This window comes from Nuphar pumila, chromosome 4, assembly GCF_984573655.1.
Source record: "Nuphar pumila chromosome 4, dmNupPumi1.hap1.1, whole genome shotgun sequence".
NCBI lineage: Eukaryota > Viridiplantae > Streptophyta > Magnoliopsida > Nymphaeales > Nymphaeaceae > Nuphar > Nuphar pumila.
Window position 1 is genome coordinate 121,769,674 of NC_143252.1, and position 27,953 is coordinate 121,797,626.

The 27,953-nt window shown below is 37.1% G+C and overlaps 1 protein-coding gene across 5 annotated transcripts; it reads right to left on the reverse strand.

Annotated features, from left to right (window-relative positions):
* Positions 1-167: 167 nt before the first annotated feature.
* Positions 168-27,953, reverse strand: LOC149840858 (transcription factor GTE9-like). 5 transcript variants are annotated; one of them, XM_090003392.1, is made up of 11 exons: positions 27,832-27,953; positions 26,084-27,503; positions 25,907-25,955; positions 25,645-25,800; positions 24,966-25,039; positions 24,699-24,768; positions 24,487-24,567; positions 24,277-24,392; positions 24,115-24,181; positions 1,009-1,139; positions 168-930 (listed from the first exon to the last, which is right to left on the reverse strand). In XM_090003392.1, exons 2-11 carry the CDS (start codon positions 27,473-27,475, stop codon positions 634-636), a joined length of 2,433 nt encoding a protein of 810 aa, XP_089859518.1. In that variant the 5' UTR covers positions 27,476-27,503; positions 27,832-27,953; the 3' UTR covers positions 168-633. The 5 variants fall into 5 exon arrangements, with proteins under 5 accessions (XP_089859518.1, XP_089859516.1, XP_089859517.1 ...); XM_090003390.1 differs by having other exon boundaries at positions 26,084-27,531; XM_090003391.1 differs by lacking the exon at positions 27,832-27,953 and adding an exon at positions 27,594-27,825.

Below are 27,953 nucleotides of genomic sequence, written 5' to 3' on the forward strand. Positions count from 1 at the left end.
GTTCTTATAATGTATGGAAGGATAAACCACCCAACTGTTTTCCTTCTTTAGTGGACTTGTAATTTTTTTTTCTTTTGTAGTCATGGGGTTATTCTTGATCGCAGTTTGCTTATCTAAAAAAATCTAACAATAAAAAAAAGCAAAGCATTAAGAAAAAACAAGAGGGAAGAACCAAAGTTAAGCACCACTAAGTTGATTTTTTCTTAGAAGAAATTCAACACCAATCTGCTTGAAGATCCATGGACTGGAAATGTTGGTGCTTGCAACAGTTTTGGGAGACAAAAATCTATACACAACCCCCCAATCTTTCAAGAAACTGCTCAAGCCCCTTCATTCTCCAAATTATTCAACCTCTCCAGAGACAAATACGAAGGAAAAGCCCTGCCCAAAGCAGAAAATAGAAGCATCATGTGGTACTCCGAGCTTGGCTCTTCTCCACCCGCCACTGGATCTCAACAGCAACAGTCCCAAGGAAGACTGTTCAAACGCCAGCAGAAAGCAACTTCATTAGGTACCACTCTAGTTGATCCAGATCAATGCAAATGCCCGTGAGCAACACAACATCAGCTTCTCCCATTTGATAATTGGCAGGAGGCACGGCACCCAAAAAGAATCAAGCTATGCTGAATCCCTTCAGTCGATTTCCCCTTCCTCAACATCACCACCCTCAGGAAGAGCAGCAGATGCAGCACTAACATCAGGCAGGCCATCATCCTCATCCTCATCCTCATCGTCCTTCCTGTACAACCCAAGCTGCTCAAGAGGGTTACTTACACCAAGCTTGAAACCTGCAGCCATACCGTCTTCACACTGGTCCGGGCTTGTTTCATCAACAGAGCTTGGCAAATGCTCTGGTAATGGGCCAGATCGGAGCATTTCTAAATCTTTCAGTAATTGGCAATTCTCATCAATCTCAACAGTCTTCTCCATCTGTAAAATACTTCAGATATCAGAAACCAGGGACCCTTTATATGGGGAAATAGCTTGGTTCATCTGAAGTAAAAATACCTTTTGCAGAACCAGGCGTGCAGCCTCACGCTCTAACTCCCTCTTCTTCTTAGCTTCCGCGGCAGCAACTGCTTCAGCCTGTCTTCGAGCATCCTCTGCAGCTTTTGCTTCTGCTTGCAAGCGCGCCTTCTCTGGCTCCCAAATTTTAAGGCATAAGATATAATTTATCACAAATCTATTAATCAATAAAGAAAGACATGCATAGACAAAATTCTCAAGGATGAATTTGAATTGTAAGGAATGTAAAGAGATGTAAGACACCTTAAAGCACGAACAAAGTGTCCACCAAAGAGAGGGCTAAAGAAGCCAAAAGAATGAGAGAGGGACCTCCCAACGGCTAGAAATCTAGCCATTGGGACCTAAGTCGTAAACAAAAAACAAAACAAAAAAAAGAAAAGAAAATTATCAAATATATATTTATATGTACGTACATAAATACACGTGTATATATACAAACAAATGTAATATAATATTATATATATAGTTTTATATATATATACATTTTAGCACTCCCCTCAAACTTACGGTATAATGACCGAAAGTTTAACTAAGAGGAAGTGAAACCTAGGAACTGAGAGGTTTAGTGAAGAAATTTGTCAACTGATACTCTGATATGACATAAGGCAGATCAATGACCCCTTAAAGATATTTCTCTAGTACATAATGGCAATCCATTTCGATGTATTTTATTCTTTCGTAAAAAAGTGTGGTGGCAATGTATATAGCACTTTTATTGTCGAGGCACATCTTTGAAGCTCCGTGAATTTGGATTCTCATATCAACAAGCAATTTTCTCAACCAAACCACCTTCATTGTGGTTGTAGTCATGACTTAGTACTCAGCTTCAATTGAGGAAAGAAAGACCTTCTGTTGTTTTTTTTCACATTCACGAGATTAATGATTCACCTAAAAAAATACAAAAACCTATAGTTGAGTGCCTATTGTTAAGATCACCTCCTCAATTTGCATCAATATATGCAAGTAAATTACATGCAGACGCAAAAGACATGAACAATCTAAGTCGTCCTGCGCTTCCCGCTTCCTAAAATTTTGAAAATGCCTCACATTCTGCTTCCTGCATCGCTTTCAGCTCTCGCTTCCCCGACTGACAACTCTGGTTCTAACCATGGTCAGGTGGGCAACAGGTGCAAAGGTTTTTGTTAAAGAGAAGAAACTCCAGGCTTACCTGCTCAGGAGAAAGAAGATGGCAAAGAATAGGGGTTGCAGAAGGTCACGACAAAGAAGCCACTGTGACTGTTGTATTCAATAACATATATGCTAGTGAGTGGTTACAAAAATTACGGTACTGAAATACCCTTTAATGAACAATTAATATTACAACTTAACACAACATTGCATGTGGATACGTGAGTGCATATGGATACGGGTCCGAGTCCGAGTCCGGGTCCAAATCCATGGACAACTTCTTTTCACCCTTCCTCAAGTTGTACATGGTCTTGGATCATGAACTTGCCTTTTAACATCCAAAACCTATCCTTCGTCAATCCTTTTGTAAATATGTCTGCAACTTGCTCTTCAGTTCGAACAAAATTAGGTTCAGTTTCCTTTTCTTCGACCTTTTGTCTCACAAAGTGTTGGTCTATCTCAATGTATTTTGCCCGACTGTGATAAATAGGATTGAAGGACATATTGATAGCACTTTGGTTATCACATAGAAGAAGTGATCGAGCAATCGGTTCTCCTATTTCTGTGAGGAGATGCCTTATCCATGTAGCCTCCGCAGTCGCGGCAGCCATTGATCTGTATTCGGCTTTGGTGCTCGACCTAGCGGCGGCTTTCTGCTTCCTACTACTCTAAGAAACCAAGTTTGACCCAAGGAAAACGCAATAACCAGATACCGATCGGCGTTCATCTGGATCACCTGCCCAATCAACATCAACATAAACTATGATCTCATGTGCTCCCTGATTCAGCCCACCCTTTCTGTACACAAGCCCATCACCAACAGTGCCTTTTAAATACCTTAGTTGTTAAAAATAAAATTATATTCAAATACCCGATAAAGGTATTTTTGTCTTTTATCATATAGTACACTCCACTAGGGACTGAAATGTAATTTAACATTCTTTTAAATAAACTGCCCAATAGTCAAAATATGGCTGTTGGGAGGCAGTCCAACTAGACGTTGGACTGCCACCCAACAATCATAATAATGACTGTTGGAAGGCAGTCCAAAGAGTTGGACGGCCTCCCATGTGCTGGAGTGAGGCTCTATAAATAGAGCCTCACTCCCTTGTTATTCCTCAATGCTTTTAGAAGCATTTGAGGGTTTTCTCTAGAGTTTTTTTCCATCTTATAGGCTTGTATGCCTCTTGTGCTATTTGGTATTTTTATCTCTTTTGAGATTGTATTTGGTTCATTAGTGACCAACCTTAAGTGAGTTGATTAAAGCCCTTTGTTGGCATTGTGTTTGTTTCACTATTGTGTCATTGTACCTTGTTTCATTACATGGTATCAGAGCTAGGCTCTTAAAAGAAGGAGAATCTCGTGAAGGAAGTGTTCTTCGATCATTGATCATTCTCTATCTCCTCCATTCTAAATTCAAGTATTCATTATAGGAGAAAGAGAGTCTGCCACCGTCATCACTTACAAACTCAATGAAAACTACTACTTGATGTGGGCGACGACTATGAAAAATCATATCAAAGGAAAAAAAATTTGGGGTTTTGTTAGTGGTTCTACTAGTGAACCACAACTCAAATTGACTAGAAAAGAAGGAGATCAAGTCAAAGCCTTATCCGAAGAAGAAAAAGAAAAAGCCTTGGAAGAATACCAAAATAAATTGGAAGATTGAGAGGCAAGCAATGCACAAATACTCTCATGGCTTATGAATACCATGGAGTTCAAGATCGCCACCAATATCATCAAATTCAAAAAGGCATGTGACGCATGGAGCTTTCTAAGAAGTACTTTTATCCAAAAGGATATGGCTAGACTTTATTATCTCCAAGACAAGGTACATAATTCAAAACAAGGAGATAAAAGTGTAATAAATTTTTACGGTATTTTATCTCCTATTTGGGATGAATTAGCCATGTTGGAACCAAAATGAGAAAGTTCGGCTATTGATACGAGAATGACCCAAATCGAAAGAGAAAATATTTTCTCCTTTCTTTATGGCCTTCGACTGGAATTTGAGCAAGTAAGATCTTCCTTACTTCATAGGACCACTTCTCCTTCTATAAGTGAGGCTCTTGCTCAAATTTGTCAAGAAGAAACAAGACTTGGAATCTACAAGTCTAATAATGATGTCCTTGCCATGGCAAGACCCGGCAATTTTGTGAAAACATATGAACCACCTCACTTTGAGAAGAAGTTCAATGGGGAAGAACACAATGGAGGAAAATACAAAGGAAAATTTATTTGTCATCATTGTAAGGAACTTGGACATATAAGACCAGAATGTCCCAAATTTAAAAATGTGGTCGTCTTAAGTGAAGAACCTCAAGAATCAAGAAAAAAGGGCAGCTTCAATGAATTAAATCTTGCTCAAATAGCAGAAGCCGTCTCACAACTTCTTAAGGCTACACCTTCTACATCCGGAGCTGCCATCTCTTCCTCGTCTCCTCCAGGTAAGACCTCTTGGATTCTAGACTCATGTGCTTAATAATGAGTCTTTATTATCCGATTGCACTAAATCATATTTCTCATGTGTGTCAATTGTCGATGGTACCTCTTTAAAAGTCAAAAGCTTAGGAAACTTTGATGATATTTCAAAAAAAAATCTTTGTTCCAAAAGTGAGAGTCATTCCCAAACTGGATTTAAATCTTTTTTCGATCTCTCAAATTACTGACTATGGTTGTAAAGTATTTTTCTCATCTAAGGCGTGTAGGGTGTTGATTGGGCAAGGCCATAGACGAGGAGACCTTTACTACATGGATTTCCTGTGTTTACCAAAATACTCGTTTTGTAATCATGTCAAAGACATTAATATAGATCTTTGGTATAAAAGAATAGGACACCCAAGTATATCCAAATTATCTCTTTTTCCATTTTTGGAAAAAAATTATAAAGATAAAAAATTTGTATGTGAAGATTGTATACTTGGAAAAATGCAAATGATACCTTTTGGGTCTAAAACCTCTGTGACACATAAAATTTTTGAATTAGTGCATTCGGATGTGTGGGATCTCGCTCCTGTTATGTCAAAAGGTGGTTATTCGTACTATGTTACATTTATAGATGATTTTAGTAGACATACTTGGATTTACTTTCTAAAACTCAAATCCGAAGTTTTTTCATATTTTAAAAACTTTCATAATCTAGTTTAAAAACAATTTAAAACAAATATTAAAGTCTTCTGCTCCGTCTCTGGGAGAGAGTTTTTTTCAAATGAATTTCAATTATATCTAAAAAGTCATGGAATTGTGCATCAAAAATCATGCCCTAGGACACCTCAACAAAATGAGATTTCTGAAAGAAAACATCGTCATATCATTGAATCTACTAGAACTCTACTTATTTCAAAAGAAGTTCCAAAGCAATTTTGAGCTGAAACTGCCCTTGAAAAACTCTTTAAAATTTCTCCTGATTTAAAAGGCTAAGGGTATTTGGTTGTAAATGCTTTGTGCTTCTTGAAAAATATAGCAAACTCTCTCCTAAAGCCATAAAATGTATCTTTCTTGGTTATGCTGATAATAAAAAAGGATATCGATGTTATGATAAAACAAATGATAAACTCTATGTTTCTAGAAATGTTACCTTTCTAGAAAATGACAATGGATTTGATTTTGAAGTTCCTAAGGAAGAATCTGACTATGCTTTCTTATTTGATTTGTTAACCAATAAAGGTAATAGTAATGATATTAAAACCTTCGAGTCTATTAATGACTCAAGTAGTGAACCATCTCAAGATCTTGTTCAATACTCTAGACGAAATACTGGGGAGCATCCATGTGCCCTTGACAGATATAATCAACTAACAAATACTGAATAAACTAGTGTTAAAAGGTCAGAACGAACACAAAGGCCTCCAAGTAGGTTTGTCTCATACGAATCCTTCTTACCAAACTACAGGGCATGTCTTTTAGCCATTCATTCCTATCATGAACCATCCAATTATAACGAGGCCAAAAATATAAATGAATGAGTTACACAAGGCTCGTACTTGGGCAATTCAACCTCTTTCTATCGGAAAGAAGACGATAGGATGTAGATGGGTGTTTAAATTTAAAACAAAAAGTGACGGGTTTCTTGAGAGATATAAAGCAAGACTTGTTGCAAAAGGATATTCTCAAGAATATGGTATAGATTATGAAGAGACGTTTGCCCCAGTAGCTCGTATGACTACAGTTAGAACTCTAGTTGCTATAGAGTCCATTCGAAAATGGCCGATATATCAGTTAGATGTTAAAAATGCATTCTTGAATGAAAACTTAAATGAAGAAATATACATGGATCCTCCCCCTGGTCTGTCTATTGAAAAAGGCATGGTCCTTCGTCTTCAAAAAGCCCTATACGGGCTTAAACAAGCCCCTAAAGCATGGTATGATCGGTTCAGTGGTACGATATTAAAATATGGATTTAAATCTTGTTACACTGACACTGCTCTTTTTGTGAGATCTACAAGTACCTCATTGATCATTCTTCTTTTGTATGTTGATGATATGATCATCACAGGGAATGATCAAAAGAAAATTGAAGATATTAAAATTTTGCTTAAAAAATCCTTTGATATGACTGATCTTGGTTTTTTGAGATACTTTTTAGGAATTGAAGTAGCCTCACCAAGAGGATACATTTTGACTGACACAAAATCAAGTTTGCAGTTGATATTGTTGAGCGTTGAGGAATCACTGACACAAAATATGTTGATACTCCTGAAGTAATAAATGCGAAGAGCTGAAGATGGAGTATTATTAGATGATCAAACCCCTTATCAACAATTTATTGGATCGTTGATGTATCTGTCCATTACAAGGCCAGATATTGCGCATGTCGTATATTCTGAAAGTCAATTTCAACATGCGCCCACAACCGTCCACATGAGTGCAGTATTAAGAATAGTTCGATACATCAAGAAAACTATATCTAAAGGACTATTCTTATCCTCTTCCTCATCTTTAAGTCTTATTTCTTATTCTGACTGGAGAGGAGATCCCAATAACCGTCACTCAACTACTGGCTTTTGTGTGTTTTTAGGTGATTCTCTCATTTCTTAGTGATGCAAAAAACAACATAAAGTGTCTTTATCCTCTACGGAAGTTGAGTACAGGGCAATGGCTACCACAACCACCGAAGTTGTGCGGATGAGAGCACTACTTTCCGATATGGGTGTTGATGTCTCATAATCTTCAAAGCTATGCTGTGATAATAAAAGTGTCATCTATATAGCCAGCAATCACACATTTCATGAGCGAACAAAACACATTTAGATGGATTGTCACTATGTTCGCGAATAATATTTGAAGGGGACTATTACATTGCCATATGTCCAGTCTGAATTTCAGATTGCAGACTTCTTCACCAAAGCTCTTCCACTGCCTCAATTTTTGTATCTTCTTAGCAAACTTTCAGTGATTTCCCCATAAGTTTGAGGAGTGTTAAAAATAAAATTGTATTCAAATACCCGATAAGGGTATTTTTGTCTTTTATCATATAGTACAGTCCACTAGGGACTGAAATATAATTTAACATTCTTTTAAATAAACTGCCCAACAGTCATATTTATGATTGTTGGGCACAACAGCCATATTTATGACTGTTGGGCACAACAGTCAAAATATGGTTGTTGGGAGGCAGTCCAGCTAGACGTTGGACTGCCGAAGGCAGTCCAAAGAGCTGGACTGCCTCCCATGTGCTGGAGTGAGGCTCTATAAACTCCCTTGTTATTCCTCAATGCTTTTAGAAGCATTTGAGGGTTTTCTCTAGAGTTTTTTTCCATCTTATATGCTTGTATGCCTCTTGTGTTGTTTGGTATTTTTATCTCTTTTGAGATTGTATTTGGTCCATTAGTGACCAACCTTAAGTGAGTTGATTAAAGCCATTTGTTGGCATTGTGTTTGTTTCACTATTGTTTCATTGTACCTTGTTTCATTACATTAGTATTCTCTTAACGGCCTCAATATGTGATGTGCGAGGTTCATGCATAAATTGAGACACATGATTGACTGAATAAACTATATCAGGTCGAGTGAATGTTAGATATTGTAACATACCTACTATGCTGCGATATCTAGTAGGATCTTCATACAGATCTCCCTCTTTAGAGCTCAATTTCTGATGTATGACACTTGGAGTTCCCAATAGTTTGCAATTTATCATACCAGCTCTACTGAGAATGTCCACTGTATATTTTTGTTGAGTGAGAGTAAGGATATTACATGTCTTGTCGACTTCTACCCCAAGGAAATATCGCAAATCTCCCAGATCCTTCATCTTAAATCTCTGATTCAACAATTTCTTTACTTCCTCAATGTGAGTTCCACAATTTCCTGTAATGATGATGTCGTCTACATATATCAATAGGATTGTGGTCACATTCTGCTTCTTGTAGATGAATAATGAATGATCTAGAAGAGACCTAGAGAAGCCATGTCTTTGTATCTCAAGCGAAAAACTATCGAACCAAGAACGAGATGCCTGTTTCAAACCATATATTGCTCTTTTTAAACTACACACGCATTGATTAGCATCTTGTTCTGCATATCCAGCGGGTTGCTCCATATAAACTTCTTCCTTTAAATCTCCATGTAGGAAAGCATTTTTAACATCTAACTGACTTAATGTCAATCCATGTTCAATAACTAGACCTAACACAATTCGAATAGTCCCCATTTTCATAACAGGACTAAAGGTTTCATTAAAATCCTATCCTTGTTCTTGCGTAAACCCTTTAGCAACAAGCCTAGCCTTATACCTTTCAATACTCCCATCTAGTATATATTTGATCTTATACACCCATTTCGATCCAACCACATTTCTGTTGGGTGGTCTGGGCACAATCTCCCAAGTTCCACATTCATGTAAGGCTTCTATTTCTTCATTCATCGCTTCAATCCACTTCTTGGAGTTGATAGCTTGATAAAATGTGAGAGGCTCATCTTCTTTGTTTATGGATGTGAAAAACCAGTGAAAAGTTTTTGTAGCTTACCCATCTATCAAGTCGATGTTGAGGCCGAGTGGGCCTCCTGACAATAGACTCCTGTGAAGGAGGAGGAGTTTCATTAAGATCCGGACAAGAAGCAAAAACGGATGGAGGTTCTTTTTCACGTCGGGTGTAGACAATGCCCTTGTACCTTCCTGTTTCCAAGGGTTGCGCAACAACTTCTTCTGGCTATGGTGCATTTTCTGACTCCTCACATATTTCCTTCTGACTACATTCTGGAGGACAATCATCATTAATGTTGGAAAAAAGTTCAGAAGTTAGCCATGGATAATATACCTCAACATTGGATCTTGAATTTGAGGTATTAGCTAGTTGATTATCAAAGTTCATCTCATCAAAAATAACGTTTCCGAACACTTTGATGCGTCTGCTTGAAGGATCATAACACATGTACCCCTTATAGTGATCCGCATACCCCACAAATCTGCACTTCAAGGCTTTATCTTGAAACTTATGCCTTAACGAGCCATCAATATTCACATAACAAACAGATCCAAAAACACGTAATTCATGATAATCAGGATTACTACCAAAAAGTGTAAAGTATGGTGATATGTTTTCTAACAGTGTCATGAGTAGAAAATTTATCACATGCACTGTAGAATGAAAGACCTCTGTCCATAAAGTAATAGGAAGATTACTATCATGCATCATGCTCATTGCACTCTCAACAATATGTCGATGCTTCCTTTCAGCAATCCCATTTTGTTGAGGTGTATGTGAGCAAGACACTCTTCTCCTTATTCTGTTATGTTGAAGAAAATCAATAAAATCACTAGAGGAAAACTCTCCCCCTCCATCACATTGAAAATGTAGAATGTTTTCAGAGAAATGATTTTTGATGAAATAATAAAACTTTCGAAACAATCCAAAGACTTCGGATTTATGCTTCATAAAGAATATCCAAGTGTAACGAGAATAGTTGTCAATAAAGATAAGATAATATTTGTTGCCTGAATCAGAAGCAATTGGGGTAGGGCCCCAGACATCAGAACATATGATTTCAAAAGGTCTTGAAGCTCTTTTATTGACTGAATTGAAGGGTAAAATACGACTCTTACATAAGTGGACTTAGGAATGTCTCAAGACCTAATCAGAACATAGTTGTCACTTATGCAAGAGTCGTGTTTCATGTTTCACATGGATCTATTTCATGAAATGTAAACATGACGTTTTCAATATATTCTGCAAATTCCATTTGTTTGTCAAAAATAAGTTTAGTCTAGCCATCATTAATTTTTAATGTGATGGAAGTGGAGAGTTCAATTCAAATGAATTCATTGCATATCTGAATGATAACGGAATTAATCACAGAATTTCATGCTCATATTCACCTGAACATAATGGCATTGCTGAAAGAAAACATTGTCATATTGTAGAGAGTGGATTGGCGATGATTCGTGGAAGTAATATGCCTTTGCATTTACTCTGTTGTGTTTGTGATAAACAGTAAGCTGAAAAATAAGTCACCCTATTTCATGCTATATGGGAGACATCAAGATAATGGTGAGCTAAAGGCTTGGGGATGCACATGTTATGTTCACATAGACAAGGTAAAGAGGATTGAGGATTAAGTTTGATGATAGAGCTCATGTATGTAGATTTGTGGGGTAGGCAGAAAATTACAAGGAATATCACTACTATGAACCATAATGCATTCGGATATCTCAAAATATTGTTTTTTATGAGATGTTGAAAAATGTGTCCAGGAACGTGAACAATCAGGTTGTGATTGAAGAGACACAGCCAAAAATATAAGTATATTCGCCATGGTTGAATGCATAGTTGTTTGCATTACCTGAGAATGTATGGCCTCAACGTAATGAATCAGAGTGGGAATCAGCCAGGAGATCATGTCCAAACAATTGAGCCTAGGAATGACCAGTCTGCTACAGATTTTTAGAGATATAGCGAAGGTATGGTATACAACAGAAGGGCGAGAGCACAAGATGCAGAATTGATTAAAGAGAATGCACAAGTCCACGATCAGATACATGAGCTACGAAGATCAAGCAGGATCCGACATCCTATAGATAGATGGATAAGTTATGAGAGCTTTTCTATAGATCATCATATGTTTCTAGTCCAGATAAACAATTATGATGAGCCAAAATCATATGCCCAACGAGTCAGCAGTAAAAGGTGGGTGGAAGCTATGAATGAAGAAATAAGGGTCTTTCATGAATGTCAGACATGGAAAATAGTACCAAGACCTAAAGACAAGAATGTTGTGGAGTCAAAGTGGTGTATAAGATAAAATACAAGCCAAACGGGTCAATAGAGCGATACAAAGCTAGACTTATAGCGAAGGGATACACCCAAGAATATGAACTGAATTATGATGAAACATTTAGTTTTGGGGTTAAAATGAGTACTATCAGGGTTATATTGTCCCTTGAAGTTGAATATGATTAGCCATTGAATCAACATGATGTCAAAAATGTTTTTTTGCATGGAGATGTGAAGGAAGAGGTGTATATGGAGTAGCCTTCGGGATATAGTGTTGATGACCCAAATGTATATGTCTACAGCCTAAACAGAGCAATATATGACCTAAAGCAAGCATCAAGGTCTTGGTTTGAAACGTTTTCATTAGAAATCCAGATATATGGTTTTTGAAGGTCTTTTCTTGATCACTCATTTATTTTCAAGGAAAAAAATATGATAACATTACTTCTTATATGTTGATGATTAAGGGTGGAAAAACCTGACACGACCCGCCAACCCGCCTCTTAGGCGGGTTCGGGTTGGGCTTAAGCCAACCCGTTTAATAAACGGGTCGACCCGCGTAACCCGTTTATTAAACAGGTCGGGTTCGGGTTGGAGGTATGCCAACCCGCCAACCCGACCCGTCAACCCACCAACCGAACCCTCCAACCCGTCGACCCGCCAACCCGACCTGACAACCCGTCAACCCGACCTGCCAACCTGACCCGCAAACCTGAGAACCCGTTTACCCGACCCAACCCATTTATTAAATGGGTTGGTGGGTCGTGTAGAGTTACCCGTTTATTAAACGGGTCGGGTTCGTGTTTGCCACAGCCGACCCGTTTAATAAACGGGTCGGGTTCGGGTTGAGGTATGCTGGCCCGCCAACCCGTCGGGTCGACCCGCCAACCCGACACGATTGCCACCCCTATTGATGATATTATAGCAACAAGAAATTTTGAACAGCATATTGAAGAAACTAAATGTCAGAAGTTTAAGAAGTTTAAGATGAAAGACTTGGGGAAACTGAAATATTTTGAGTGTTGAAGTGGACAAGAATAAAGATGACATATTAGTTTTGACGCAATACAAATACACTATGGACCTTGATGCTTGCTTTAGGCCATATATTGCTCTTTTATATTTATCATTTAGTCCCTAGTAGACTTATGTACTTTTGTCCATTGGTGATTTATTAAATTGGGTACTTGTGCACTCTTGCAACGCCTAATAGGTATGAAAGAATGTAAGCCGATTTCTACAACAAGTCTGGTGCATCAAAGTTTGGGAATTCAGAGGCAGCTTTATAGTGATCCCATCAAATATAAAAGCATAGTAGGTATGCTTTAATACCTAACCTTTGTTAAGATTAATGTTAACATTTTATAAGTATATGTATATGTATATATATATATATATATATATATATTGTTTAATATATATCATGTTGTTAAAAATGTGCCTCAAGACACAAAAAGTGTGTCTCGTCTCAAGGCGAGGGGCTTTATGCCTTGAGCGCATATATAAAGCGCAAAAGCCCTGAGGCATGCACCTCATAGGCCATGAGGAGCACGCCTTGAGGCGCATGCCTCGAGGGGAAGCACACCTCAGAATGAGGCGTATACACCTCAATGCATTTTATCAAATGAGGGTTTCAATCAAATTTTTAACCAAAAGTTAGGGCTTAAATAAAGCACCCCCGACTGTAATGAGGGTCAAAACCCTCATTTTTCTTACGCCTCTCTCTCTCTCTCTCTCTCTCTCGAGGTTTTTTTTCTCACAGCAGTCTCTCTCTCTTGTGGTGGAGCCCCGAAACAGGTACTCTCTCTCCCGTCTCTAGTTTTTTCTCTTTCTCTCTCATTTTTTCCCACACAACCTCTCTCGTTTTTTCTCATGCAACCTTTCTCTCATTTTTTTCTCACACACCAAACAGGTACTCTCCCTCTCGAATTTCTTGATCGATTCTAATTCTAATTTTTGAGAATCGTGATTCTCATTTGGCTGCCAATAGAAGTTGGTGATGTGCAGCCATTTTTTCCCCTTTTTTTATTGTTCAAGTATAAAAACATATGAGAAAAAATGTCATTTTTTCTTGTTTTTTGGCTGGACCCTGTAGTCATTGCATTTCTGTGGTTGCGTGTATTTTTGTTTGGCTGGACCCTGCAAACTCTATGGATGCTTGCATTTTCGTTAATCTGCATATTGTTTTTTCACCATTTCTTATAAAAAAATGTCAGCATTTTTTTTGTGGTTGACCCTGTAGTTATTGCAATTGTGAATATTATCACTCTCATTTTGAAGAGTTTTGGACAAATATATTAACATTTGGTTGTTAATGCTAACATGCATTTTCTAATTATGACATGAAGTTGTTAATGTTAATATGCATTTTGTTGTTAATGTTAATTTTTTATTGAATGAATGCTCATATTTTATTTCTTAGATGCTTACATAGATCAAGTTGTAGCATTAATGTTACTTTTACATATTAATCTCATATTTTTTCAGCATTTATTTGAGATTTTTTATTTCTTGTTGATTGTTGCTTAATCAATAAAGCATTTTTTATTTATTTATAATCTTAGATATTTTTATAGTTTTTGAAGTTTTTTTTTAAATTGAGGCTTACGCTTTATGCCTCGAGGCTTACGCTTTATGCCTCGAGGCTTACGCCTCGCCTCAGATTTTGGTGGAGCGCCTCGCTACGCCTCAACACTTTTCACAACACTGATATATATACTATATTTATTATAATAATATATATAATACATATTATATATTATAAACGAGTAATGCATTCCTTAGGCCCCCTTTTTTGTTAGGTCTCGTTAGGTCGCTTCAAAAATCATAGTTTTAAGTATTTTTTCTCAAATCTAACACCATAGATGTGATCTATAGGTTTTTTAGTGGGAACCAGTTTTTGGATCACCGAAATATGGCCTGTATACAGGGTTTTTCGGTGATCCAAAATCAATGGCTATGAAGGTATCAGTATTTCCCAACTCATAAAATCATGTTTTTCATTATAAAAATATGATCCAAGACTCCATTCCCACTAAATCGATCAAGTTAAACACATCTAACAGTTCAGATCTAGCATAAAATACTTAAAACCTATAGGGCAGAACAAGGCAGAATGAGAAATGGGGCCTAATATGTTCAATTCTTATTATAAATATATATAATATATGTTGGGAGTCAAAGTCAAACTAGCTTTGACTTGCTCCCAACGGCTAGAATTCTTGCAGTTGAGAGCTCTCTCATTTCTTAATGAGGGAAGACTTCCTCTCCTTTCACTCTTAACTCCTCTCATTCTCTCCTCTATAAATAGGGGCGTGTGTGAATGTGTAAGTTTTGAGAGAGTGATGAGTAGTATTAGGCTTGTGTGTTGAATGTATTTGTAGTGAGGTTCAAAATGTAGTTTTTCTTTTGTATTTTTAGTATCCATTATGACTAGAGTTATTCACTCACTAATGTAATTTTTCTTTTGTATTCTTAATGTTCATTATGAATAGAATCATTCATTCACATTTTCATGTATTCTTTTAGCTCTCATGTTTTGATCCAAATGTATTATGTTTTTGGAGTCCATTATGGTGTGCTTTGGGATCCGTGTCATTTTGTGACATGGTATTTATGAATGGTATGGATTCAAGGATTTTGCATTCCGGCATGCATTTTGGCATCTCTTTATATCTATGGTAGGTAGTTTTTCTAAATGGGTTATGTTAAAATTAAATGTTTTTCTTTTGAAATTAAAATATATAGAGATTGTTATCTTTTTATATATGAAATATATGTTTTGAATTGTAAATATGTGGTGAAAAATTATATTTTGCAAAGATATGTGATTTCTTAAAATCATATGTGTTCGTGTTTTGCAAAATATGGGAAAAGTGAGATCAGAAAAATCTGCCACTAAAACCTGTATTCTCTTTCTTTCTTTTCTGTGCGAAGAGACTGTTCCATAATGGGTACCAGAATTTTCATCATCAATTGATTGCTGCTAACATTAGCATAAAAGGCTTAATGATAAATAAACCCATATATATTGAAAATGCTCCAGTGTACTCTATCCCTGCAAATAAGCATAATCTCTCTCTCTCTCTCTCTCTCTCTCTCTCTCTCTCTCTCTCTCTCTCTCTCTCTCTCTCTCTCTATATATATATATATATATATATATATATATATATATATATATATATATATATATATATATATATATATATATGTGTGTGTGGGGGGGGGGGGGGGGGGGGTGTGCTTCTATTGTGGTATTGTACCACACAATTGTTTTACCTAGACTTAAGCTCCAAAAGCAAAATCTAACCTTTGAATGATGTTCAACATGTTCTATTAGTATTTATTATTGTCATGTTTTAGAGTTGACCCAAATATCATGTTTTCTAGCATTTTTAAACCATTCCATGAATTGTGAGCGGTTAATTTTTCACCATTTCAAAAATTGAATCTTATTGTGTATTAGACATGATAAAACCTTCTACATAGTAAATAAACCATGTTAGACAGATCTATCCAAGTTAGATCTAACATTTAGCAGCTAGAAGAGTGTGTACCACTATATATATATATATATATATATATATATATATATATATATATATATATAGAGAGAGAGAGAGAGAGAGAGAGAGAGATGAATACCTACAAAATGGGCACGGTGCTAAAAGAAACATGCTAATGGATTTCCCCCTATAGATGTGTTCAGCATGATTGATAGAAATAGAATTTTGGATGGAAATAATGGTATTTGGAGCCTCAAAAATTTATAAAAATTGCAGGCCATTGATTTTTGAAACCTTATAAAAACCTAGTCGTGCATCGGAATCAAATGCTCCAAGAAGTGATTCATATAAAAACAAGCATATAGATCACATATGTATGGTCAGAATTTTGAAAAAGGACAGGAAATCCAGTAGCATGTTTCATTTAGCACCGTGCCCATTTTGTAGGTTTCCATTTCCCTATATATATAACTTAAGTTTCGTCTTGGTAGCATGGTAGAACAGATGCAGCCATCACAGCAATGTTTGGCAAAGCAGTTTTACACCCTTATCTATTCAAAATGTAAATTTTAACCAGTATACTCAAGGACCATCACTCAGTCCTTCCAGTTGTGACACCACATGCCAAGGACCAGCATGAACAACCATACTCCTAGTAGTTCCTGGTTCTGTCTAGCATTGAAAAGACCAACACTATCAGACCCCACAATAAGGTGGTTAAGACTTAAAGATCCAATTATGGACAATAAGGTGATTAAGACTTAAAGATCCAATTATGGTTCCAACACCGGCACAGCAAGATTCAATAACAGTGGTACTGTTCAACTGATATGGTGAAAACCTATCGGAGTATGCCAAAATAAGTGGTTAATACAGTTTTACAAAAGAGAAGTCCATCACAAGATGTGGATGGCATCCTCCAGCATATCGGATGCCACCCACACCATTTTTCAGACTTACTGCTGTAAAAATGTTGCTAGAATCATTCATTGCTCAAGAGACAAGACCCCATAAAATGGAAGACAAAAGTTTCAGGAGCCTCTGAAAAGGACGAGTAGGAGCATATCATAGTTCTCCCAAGAAGAAAGAATACACAGAGAGGATACAACAACAACAACTACGCCTTCATCCCAAAACAATTGGGGTCTTCCACATGAATCCTTCTCCTCCAATCATTTCTATCCAATGCCATGTCCTCGGTAAGGTTCAAAGCATTCATATCCTTTCCTATCACCTCCATCCATGTCTTTCTAGGCCTACCCCGACCTCTTTTAACTAATATATTTTCCCATTTCTCTATCCTTCTAACTGGAGCATCATTAGGCCTTCGCCGAATATGTCCAAACCACCGTAAATGATTCTCTCTCATCTTGTTTTCAATGGGTGCAACGCCTACCTTCTTACGTATCTCCTCGTTCTGAATCTTATCTTTTATTGTATTTTCACACATCCATCTCAGCATACGCATCTCAGCTACACTCATTTTTTGAATATGATGTCTCTTGGCAGCCGAACATTCTGTACCATATAGTAAAGCAAGCCCAATAGTCGTCCTATAAAACTTTTCCTTCAACCGCAATGGCATTCTACGATCGCACAACACTCCAGTTGCACTCTTCCATTTCATCCATCCAACCTTTATCCTATGATTTACATCTCCATCAATTTCTCCATACTTTTGAATGATAGATCCCAAATATTTGAAACAATCATCCCCCGGTATTTCTTGCTCATCAAGCTTCACTACACTCCCATCACTACTTCGTTGCTTACTAAACTGACATTCCATGTATTATGTCTTACCCTTACTCAACTTAAAACCTCTTGCTTCCAATGTTTGTCTCCATAATTCTAACTTAGCATTAACCCCAACTCTAGACTCATCAATCAAAACAATATCATCAGCAAACAACATACACCACGGCACATTTTCTTGAATTGATCTCGTAAGCTCATCCATCACTATAGCAAATAGGAAAGGCCTTAGATGTAACCCAACCGTTATAGGAAAATTGGTTGTCACCCCTCCACAAGTGTGGACATTGGTTACTACTCCTTCATACATATCTTTAATTATACGAATGTACCTGAGAGAAACACATTTTTTCATCATTGTCCACCAGAGAACGTCCCTAGGTACTCTAGACTCATCAATCAAAACAATATCATCAGCAAACAACATACACCACGGCATATTTTCTTGAATTGATCTCGTAAGCTCATCCATCACTATAGCAAATAGGAAAGGCCTTAGATGTAACCCAACCGTTATAGGAAAATTGGTTGTCACCCCTCCACAAGTGTGGACATTGGTTACTACTCCTTCATACATATCTTTAATTATACGAATGTACCTGAGAGAAACACATTTTTTCATCATTGTCCACCAGAGAACGTCCCTAGGTACTCTATCGTATGCCTTCTCCAAATCAATAAAAACCATATGCAAATCTTTGTTCCTCTCTATTTCTCTCAATAAGTTGTCTAAAAAGATATATAGCTTCCATAGTTGATCTTCCAGGCATAAAACTAAATTGATTCTCCGATATCATGACAACCTTCCTCAACCTAGACTCAATCACCCTCTCCCAAAGTTTCATAGCATGACTCATGAGTTTTATACCACGATAGTTTGTGCAATCTTGCATATCACCCTTATTCTTATATAAAGGCACCAAAGTACTCTTCCTCCACTCATTAGGCATCTTATTTGTACGTCAAATCTTGTTAAAAAGATTTGTCAACCATTCTAAACCTTTCTCTCCCAAGTGTTTCCAAGCCTCGATAGGTATACCATATGAGCCAACCGCCCTTCTTGATTTCATTTTCTTCAAAGCCTCTGCAATTTCTTTCTTTTGAATCTTGCGCATGAAGTCACGATTCATCTCATGAAAGGGAATGGAGAAGTCTCCAAGATCCTGAGCATGACTTTCATTAAATAGCTTATCAAAATAATCTCTTCATCTCTCCTTAATCTCCTCATCTTTGACTAAAACCCTTTGTGTTTCATCTTTGATACATCTAACCATACCCAAATCCCTCGATTTCCTATCTCTCATCTTTGCAAGCCTATAAATATCCTTCTCGCCCTCTTTGGTATCCAATTTGTCATAAACCTCCTTATATACCTTATTTCTCGTGTTCCGAACTACTTTTTTAGCTTCCTTCTTTGCTATCATATACTTCTCCAAATTCTCATTATCACGACTCTTAGATTTCTATAACACTCTCTTTTAACCTTAATAGCTAATTTGACATCCTCGTTCCACCACGATATATCATTACCTAGCGATGCACCGCCTTTAGACTCACCCAATACCTCCTTAGCTACATTTCTCATGTCACCCGCTATCTTATTCCACATTGATTTTGAATCCTCCTCGAAACACCAATCAACTTCGTTAACTACCCGCTCTACAAACATTCCTTGTTTAGCTCCTTTCAATGCCCACCACTTAATTCTAGAATCTATCATATGTCTATCCCTTTTGCAGCATTGTCTAATTCTAAGATCTAAAATTAAAACTCTATGTTGTGTAGCTACACTTTCTCCCGGTATAACCTTACAATCGATGCAACAATACACAGAGAGGATGCCATCTCGATAATTTTTTGGTCCTACTGCCGTTGTGTTAAGGTCAACCATGTTGCAATGCACACACAAAAAATTACAATTGTACCCCTTTATACCCACTGAGAGGAGGGTGCAGGGGATTAGTGGGCATCCAACCCATCCAAATGTGATTGAATTGCAAATCCTCAAGCAGCTATTTTCATTTTTAACACCTTCATTAGATACCCAAAATCAAGAATATTTTATAGTTGGGGAAGTGTCAGCCATGCTGGAATTTGGCACAAATAGAAATGAAGTTCATTTAGATTTCAAGCTTGTTAGTACCATAAACACATTCGTATAGCATGCTTACAGTTCTTGATTTCAGGATGAGTTTAATATTTAATATATATGAGGCTTCTACACCCACCTCGGTTGCCCGAGTGGTAACAGGCCCGAGGAAAAGGTGTTGACCAGAGTTACCGAAAGCACCCCTACAGTAGGGGAAGTGTGCTTCCCCGATACCCGTTTCGGAAGCGCGAAACACCGCGCTTCCGAAACACGTGGGGAAGTGTCCCCTTTTTTGGGGAAGCGCGCTTCCCTCTTTTTTCCATTTTTTTATTTTTTCGCTTCACGCTCGCTTCCGGTTCACTTCCGACACAGTTCGTGATTCGCTTCTAAGTCGTCACACGCTTCCCGCTTTCGACACGGTTCAGGAAAAAATGCAATTTATCTATAATTAAGAAAATTTTAAAACTAATAAAAATACCGAAAAACATAGAGTCGAACCAGAAAATATGATTTTTCCCGAAAATTTAATCTCGAAGTGAATTCTCAAAAACAACGATAAAGATGGGTTTTTAATGCAATTTTATCATGGATCATGCATAAATAAAGATGAATAAAATGTGAATAGTATGCATGATCAAATACCCCCATGCTTATTGGTTGCTAGTCCTTGAGCAAACTTAAGCAAAAATCAAAAATACTAAACTAAAATAAAAAACCTAACTCACTTTCGTAAGAATCACAATTGCATTTAGCATATGCAACAAGCTCTTTCGACCCATGGATTACCACAGTGGACGAGTAAGGTCTCGTGAGGGTTTGCAGTGATACTACCCACAAACATCTTTGTCATGTATGCATAAAAATTCAACTTCAAAAAGCATTAGGCAATTGAGGAGTCTGCTTTCGCAGATATTTTATGTCATCACATTATCAAAACATGATTAGAGTCTTTTACATGCCACTATAGAATAAAACATTTTCTTTCACTTTTCTAAATAACATAATTATTTATGTTTTAATATAAGAAAATCAAATATGTATATGTCATTATTTACTTATCCTCAGTCATGTTTTCTGCACAGGTTTTCTCAAAATTTGCTTCTAAGCAGTGAACTTTCTTTCTTTTACGCTCTTTTTCTTTAATTTTCAAATTTTCACCCTTTTTCTTTCTTTCTTTTGAGCACTATATCAAATTTTCAGTTTTGTGACCCGTGTAACGAGCTTTGGGTCAGTGACTCCCAGGCCAGACGACCTTAGGGTACCAGATACAAAGTACCCTCAGACTTAATTGTTCGAGTCACTAGACCTTGAATTTTCATAGTTTTACATATAGTTTGCTTCTCTATCACGTGCAATGTCAACATCTATTAAGCTCTCTATAAAGTCCATGTAACGGGCTTTCGGGCCGGTGGCTCCCAAACCAGATGGCTTTAAGGCACCGGGTGTAAACACCCCTCAGACTCTATTTGCTCGAACAAAATAGGCTATAGACATCAACTACTTGAACTGGTGGCTTCCTTCGTTATCCTTTTCGACATGGAACTCAAACACTTGAACTTGTGGCTGAGCCCAGCTACTTGAGAATACAAAGAGATCAAACAACTAAACATATGCTTTTTCACTTTTTGAGCTCTTATTTTTCATGTTATTCATTTGCTTTGTTTTTCAAAAATAAAACTGTGCATATTCATACTTATGATTCAAAATAAACTCTAGCATGCATCTATCGTCATTTCTTTGGAATCCACATAAACAACCACGATTTTCTAAATCCGTGTTAGAAAAAAAATGGTGCTTAAAAATTCTCTAAAAACATTAGATTTTGCAAAGCATTCATGTAAGTTCAAACTTGTTCCTTAAAAGCCCAATTTTTATGAGTTGTTGTCAAAAGTGCGATGAAAAAAATTGGGTGTGCAACTACACCTTGCCCCATGCTTGAATGGCAGTGTCCTTAGTGGCACTCCCCCATGCTAGAATGAAAATGAGTGAATGAAGATGAGAACGAAATTAAATGGGAGAAAAGGTGGAGAAGTCACATGATTCATACCGTGGAACCTTATCTGATATGGCATGTAACTGGTTTTGCCGAGGTTCCACCTGTCTCACAGTTTGCAACTCATAAAATACACAAAAAATGTAATGCATACATGCTCTATCATTCACGCTAAAAAAAAACTAACTAAAAATAGAAACTGCTAAATAGTTTAGGTTAGATCTAGTTTAGAATAGTTATTTCACGTTTTTATTCGGTGCTTTTTAGATTAAGTAAAGAAAGTTTTTCTTATTTAGCTGATATGTCTTCTTTTATCAAGTTATCATTTTTTTTAGAATGGCTTAGATTAAATTTTGTTTTGTCTTCTTTTAACAGTTAAATAGTTAGTTTTCTTTTATTTTCAGAAAAATTCCTTTTCATTAATTAGATTAGAAATAGTCATTTTTATTCAATTAGTGTTTTTAGTTAGTTGGTTTTCATTTAGCCGATTTTAGTTAGTTGCATAGTTCTTAGTTTTAATTCACGTTGAATTTTGTTTTTCTAGCAATTAGATTAGGATTAATTCTTCAGTTAATTTTAGTATAGATTAGATAGATTCACGTTCATTAATTTAATCAGTTTTTAAAGTAGTTCAACCCATTTCCATCTTTTAGTATTGTATTTGATTAGTGAATAGTTAGGTCAATCGATAGTTGATTAATTAGAAATTTTTTTAGCCAATTTCATATAGCGTGCATTTTCTGCTTTTGTTATCAGTCATTGACGTCATATTTTTTTTATTCCAACATGTAGTATGATGGTTAGTTAGAAAATAGTATTGCATTGTCACTAGTTTTTTAATTAATTGTTTAATTATTAGTCAATTCTTGCTTTTATTTAAGTTATTTACTTAGTTCATTAGACAGCATAGCTAGGTAGTTTATTTTATTGAGTTTCAGCAGTTTGTTATTTATTGTGTCACCCGTTAGTTAAATTTTTTATCTTGCATTTAGTTTAATAAGTAATGTTACTTGATTCGAAATAGCCGATTAGCATAGTTTCTTGTTAGCCGATTTTTTAGTTCTTGTTAATTATTTTCATCAGCTTGTTAATATTAGATTAAAGTAATTAATTAGTTTGTTATGTTCGGCTGATTGTGTTCTTGATCTTTTAGTTTAGTTAATTTCTTGATTTCTTGAATTAGTTAACCATTAGTTTTGTTAGTAATTAGTTATTGATGGATTAATTAGATAGGTTGTTTTGTTATTCTGTCTTTTAGTGTTAGGTTGTTATTAGTTTAGTTTTAGCTAGTTTAATTCTTGTTCTTGCTGATTTATTTTGTTCATTAGTTATTATTAGATTGTTTGTTTAGTTCTATTTGTACTACATTGTTTCTTGTTTTTGTTTTTTGCAGGAAAGCGTTTGGACGTGCGATGAACCCTTTTCGTACCCCCAAAGGGTCCTCTGAGGTCCCTTCAGGCCCTCAGAAGTGCCATCAGAGAACCCTTAAGCAAACCATGCAAAAGTATTCAACCTAGAAGGGACACAAGGGGACAAAAACCTCAAGCATTGAAGACCTTTTTCCTTTATTTTTAGATTAGGATTTTATTTCTTTCATTTATTTATTCATTTGGGTTTGTAATAAAGCACTTTAATTATTTGTTTAAGCCCTCTACAGGGGCAGCACTCTATTGTTTATTTAGTTAATTAATCTTTCATTTTTCAAGGCAATAAAGTGTAGTTTAGATTGTGTGCTTGAATACAAAGTATTTTCCGTTCCCTGAGATCGACCCGAACTTCACCACTCGTGCGAGCCGGTTTTTATATTTTTGGTGTCTGGCTTTCACTTGATTTTCATTAAAAATATTGTTTTAAAAATCATTTTCATAAAACTCACACGAAGGATATTCTGAAACTTTTGTAGAAACTGCTAAATATGACCACAAAAAAATATACATAATGTTTTCTCTCTCACCTAGGTGCTCGTCTAACACCCTAGGCAGTTGATTAACCACATAGATCATGGGAGGACATAACACAGCTCCTCTTCTCTCTAATGCAACTAGAAACAGGAGCTTGAGGTACTCTGACCATAGAAGAAAACCATTATATACAGCCCCACTTTTGCTGAAATGATGTTGAAAACATAGTTTGATCCAATGTCCTTAAAGGATAAAAGGGGACTGTATCCATCCTTCATAAAATTGACACTGGTGAAGTTAGAAGCCAACATGACTTGCATCGTCTATATTTGGACAATGCCAACGACACCTATTTCCAGCCTCATTCATGTTAAATTTTCTGCTGGACAAAGCAATATGTGTACCAGAAGCACTAGCATGTGCATGACTCTGTATTATAAGATAAGGATAGAAGCTTAATTGTCAGTGCCATAACAAAAAAATAAATTAAGAACAAAATGCTAACCCTCTTTTTGCTGCCTTTCAAGCACTTCTCGCTCACGTCGCAGTTTCTCAGGATCTCCCTTATCACCCTGTTTTAGGAAATAGAAACCACCAAATATTTCATATCCAGCATTCATTTGTCCAACTGCCACTTCAATGCACACTCACTTGAAGTACTTTCTACCTGGCCAAGTGTCTTCTCACGAGCTTTCAGAATTGTGTCAGCAAATCGACTCCTCAATAGAGCTGCTCGATAAAGCTTTTCTGGGGAGACCTGCCTTCCAGGAGGAGCATTCTCCCCTAGAATGTTCATAGCGAAAATGTAAGGTGATGCATCTACAAATGCTAAACACCCTTCATTCTCAAATTTCTCTCCTGTCAGAATCATGCTTACCATCATGCTGACTGTCAACTCCACTGGAGACAGCCTTAGATTGTGAATTCTGCTCAAGTTCAGCCAATTCACTAACAGGGCCTGCAAGGAAATGAATATGGAGGTATTATGATATCATAATTCATTCAGCAGAAAATCAATGTCAAAATGCTACTACGTCATATTCATGAAGAAGAACAATAATAAATAAAGAAGCAAATTTGAGAACTCACGACTTCCATCATCAGTTTGAAGTTTTTCACTTCCTGTCTGATCCAAAGATGGTCCAGAACATATTGCCCCCTACAAAGATAAAGAAAAACAAACAATTGTTCGCAATATACTTCCCACAGAATAAAACATGATAATTTCTGTAGAAAGGAAAAGTATTAGGAAAAAAATTTAAATGGCATTGGAAAATACCATAATGACATTGCAACCAGTGATTCATTAAAAACATAACATGCTACTCTGAATAGATGAATGGGTTGATAACAAACCTTGACAGCTGCTGCAGAGGATACAGCTTTAGCACCATCTGATTCACTTCCAGAAGAGCTTCCAGAGTCCGAGTCTGCAAATAAGACCATTTTATCCCTCAAAAATAAGAAAAAATAGCAATCATAAATCCAACCATGAAGAGAGATGGTGCATCTCAAACTTAACAACGGATCAAACAAATTTGTTGACATTCCTTTTCCAACAAATCAGGAAGTAAAAGCACCACTAGTAGGAGTAAGCAGACCCCACACTAAAAAATTACCAGTGCAATTTTTTATCCCACATTCCTATACATTTGTTTTCCAAAAAATATGTCTCAAAGGAGTAATCACATGCTAAAAAAATAAAAAGTGCATTTTTCGCCAATATCACTTGTTCATTCATTAGCTTCCTGAACTTGATACTTTCAAACAGGTGGTGTTTAATATCAAATCTTGGATCATGCATAGAAATTCGTAGACAGAAAACTAATACCCACCAAATCAAACATTTGAGCATAACTTTTTCATAAAACATGGTAACTGTAAGAGCAAAAAATTCAAGTAGAGCTACTAAATAACTTTTCCCCTTATATATCACCCTGAAAGAGTAATTAATTAAATACTCAATTAAGAGCGGCAATGCCACATCAACATTGTTATCTTCACACCAATCAACATCAAGCCGTTAAACACGAACCACTTGAAGAAGATGCAGAATCACTGCTGGAGCTACTTGAACTACTGCACTTGCTACTACGTGGTACCATGTCCTTTTCTATTTCAACAGGAGGGTAGCTTGAAACAGGAGGATCATTTCCACCGATATCTACATCCTCATCAGCAGGCTCATTCCCTGATAGCAGTAAATGAGGAGAAAAGTTACAGAATATTGAACACTATCAACCATGCTAAATAAATGAAAGGTCACAGAAAAAAAAAGGCAATGAAAAAGAGTGAACCTTTGCAGGGTTGCATCAAAGAATTGCTAAGCCCAGACTCATTTAAAATCTGTCAATAAACCCAAAAAATCCCAGATCATAAGCATGACCTAAGACAGACCCCTCATAAAGGTAAGCTTAAGTAATGTTGTGCATGAGGAAAACTCATACAAAAGCATTTAAAGGGAAAAGAGATACCTCCACTTCAACAGGCTCCACATCAATCAGCTCTGCCTTCTGTTGCTGCCCTTGTTTCTGCTTTAGATAGTCATCCAATAGCTTACGCAATGTAAACAAAATATCATCACTCAGAGAATCAATATCAATCTCTATTTCATCTTCACCATTCTGGTTAGTGTTCTGGCTAAGGCCTCTTAAGAGGTCAATAACCTGCTCCAGCATGTCACCCGTCAAATTCTCTAAATCTCTGCTCAATTTGTTCTTCTCTGCATCTGTCATAACACGCTTGACACTCTCGGCCTTGACCTTATCATTGGCATCCAAGTTTTTCCTCTTCTTAGGCTGGGACAACCTATCCCGTAGAACCTGTTGACTTTGCTCTGATACAACCCGTTCTGAGGCTATTGCCGGCACGCTGACCTGGTAAGCACATGTCTGAGCATTTGTTGCAGCTATCTTCTTCTCAACTGCCTTCCACCTCACTTCAAAAAACTTGCTGAGAGTGTCGGCCATAATATGAACATCATTACCAGGAGGGTTGTATGTCATTGCATTCGAGAAGGTAAGCCTAACATCTGCTGCAAACGCATGTGGGCTAGTGTATGCACCCATAGCAAGAGTGCTCTTAATTGTCCCCAGGTCCATTGGATGCTTGATAACATGGAAGTAATCGGGAATCTTCAGCTTCACAACATCCACCGGGGCATTGAATACCCAACCAAACTGGTGTGTCATTAGACGCTTAAGCAGATTTTCACACTGTGTCATCACAGAATAATCCTTATATTTTGCCTTATTAGCATCTGCATCTACCGACTCGAATCTTCCAGATGGCCCACGCTTTAACCGTTCCTCATTATTGACTGCAAAAACCCTATTTTTCACACCGCCAGATGACAATTCAGGCAAATCTACATGGCCGGTCTTCTTACTCGATTTTCCCCTACCATTTGCACTGACTGAAAGTCCAACTTTTGTCTTTTCAACAGTGAGCTTCCAGCTGTGGACATCGCTGGAGGACGATAACGCAACCCCATTGGAGCACCTTGAAGCTATCTTCTTCTGAAGGCCTCGAACCTGTTCCAGTTCAACCCTGAGCTTCTTCTTCAACTCCCGCCGTTCAGATCTGGACATGTTTGCAATTGAAAAAACCTGCAATGGGACGCCAAAAAGATCGGACATGTCCGTGTTCAAACTCATCAATTTTCTCTTCGGTGCACACGAATCCTCTGAAGCCGTCAATTCAGCATCAATTCTATCGGAGCTTCCGAACCCTCCACTATCCGAATTACCTGCGCCATTGTGTACCCCAGCACCATCCGACTCGCCCATCGTTTCAAGCCTATAATCAGGAACCAAGCTCGCCGAATACCCCCTCGACAGCTTCTGTGATTTCCCCATCGCAACCATGTAATCCACTGGAAATTCCCCCAATTCTCTGCACCTTCCAACATTCGCTATAAAAACTGGAGATACCATGAAAGAATCGCAAGCCGAACCATATCAAAAACACCGAAATCGTTCATACCCAAAATCCCAATCGTCCAATAGATCGAATTCAACCCGTCCAAAGAACAAGACCCCACCTCCGATTTTCAACCACAGATTAAACAGAGACACTCCCCCGCAAAGAATCGAACAGAAACAGCATAGAAAGAAAACAAACCCTAATTCCGCAAATGCACGACCACCAAACCCTAAAGCGAAGAATCACACAAAACAAAAACAACCCAAATCGCAAAGATGCAAGAAAAAGAAGAAATTACCAAGAAATGATCCTAAAAATCGAATCCAAAACCTGGATCTGAACAACGAAATCCCTCCTCTTCCTTCTTCGAAGAGAGAGAGAGAGAGGGCAGCTTCGGAATTATATAATGTATTCAAGGGA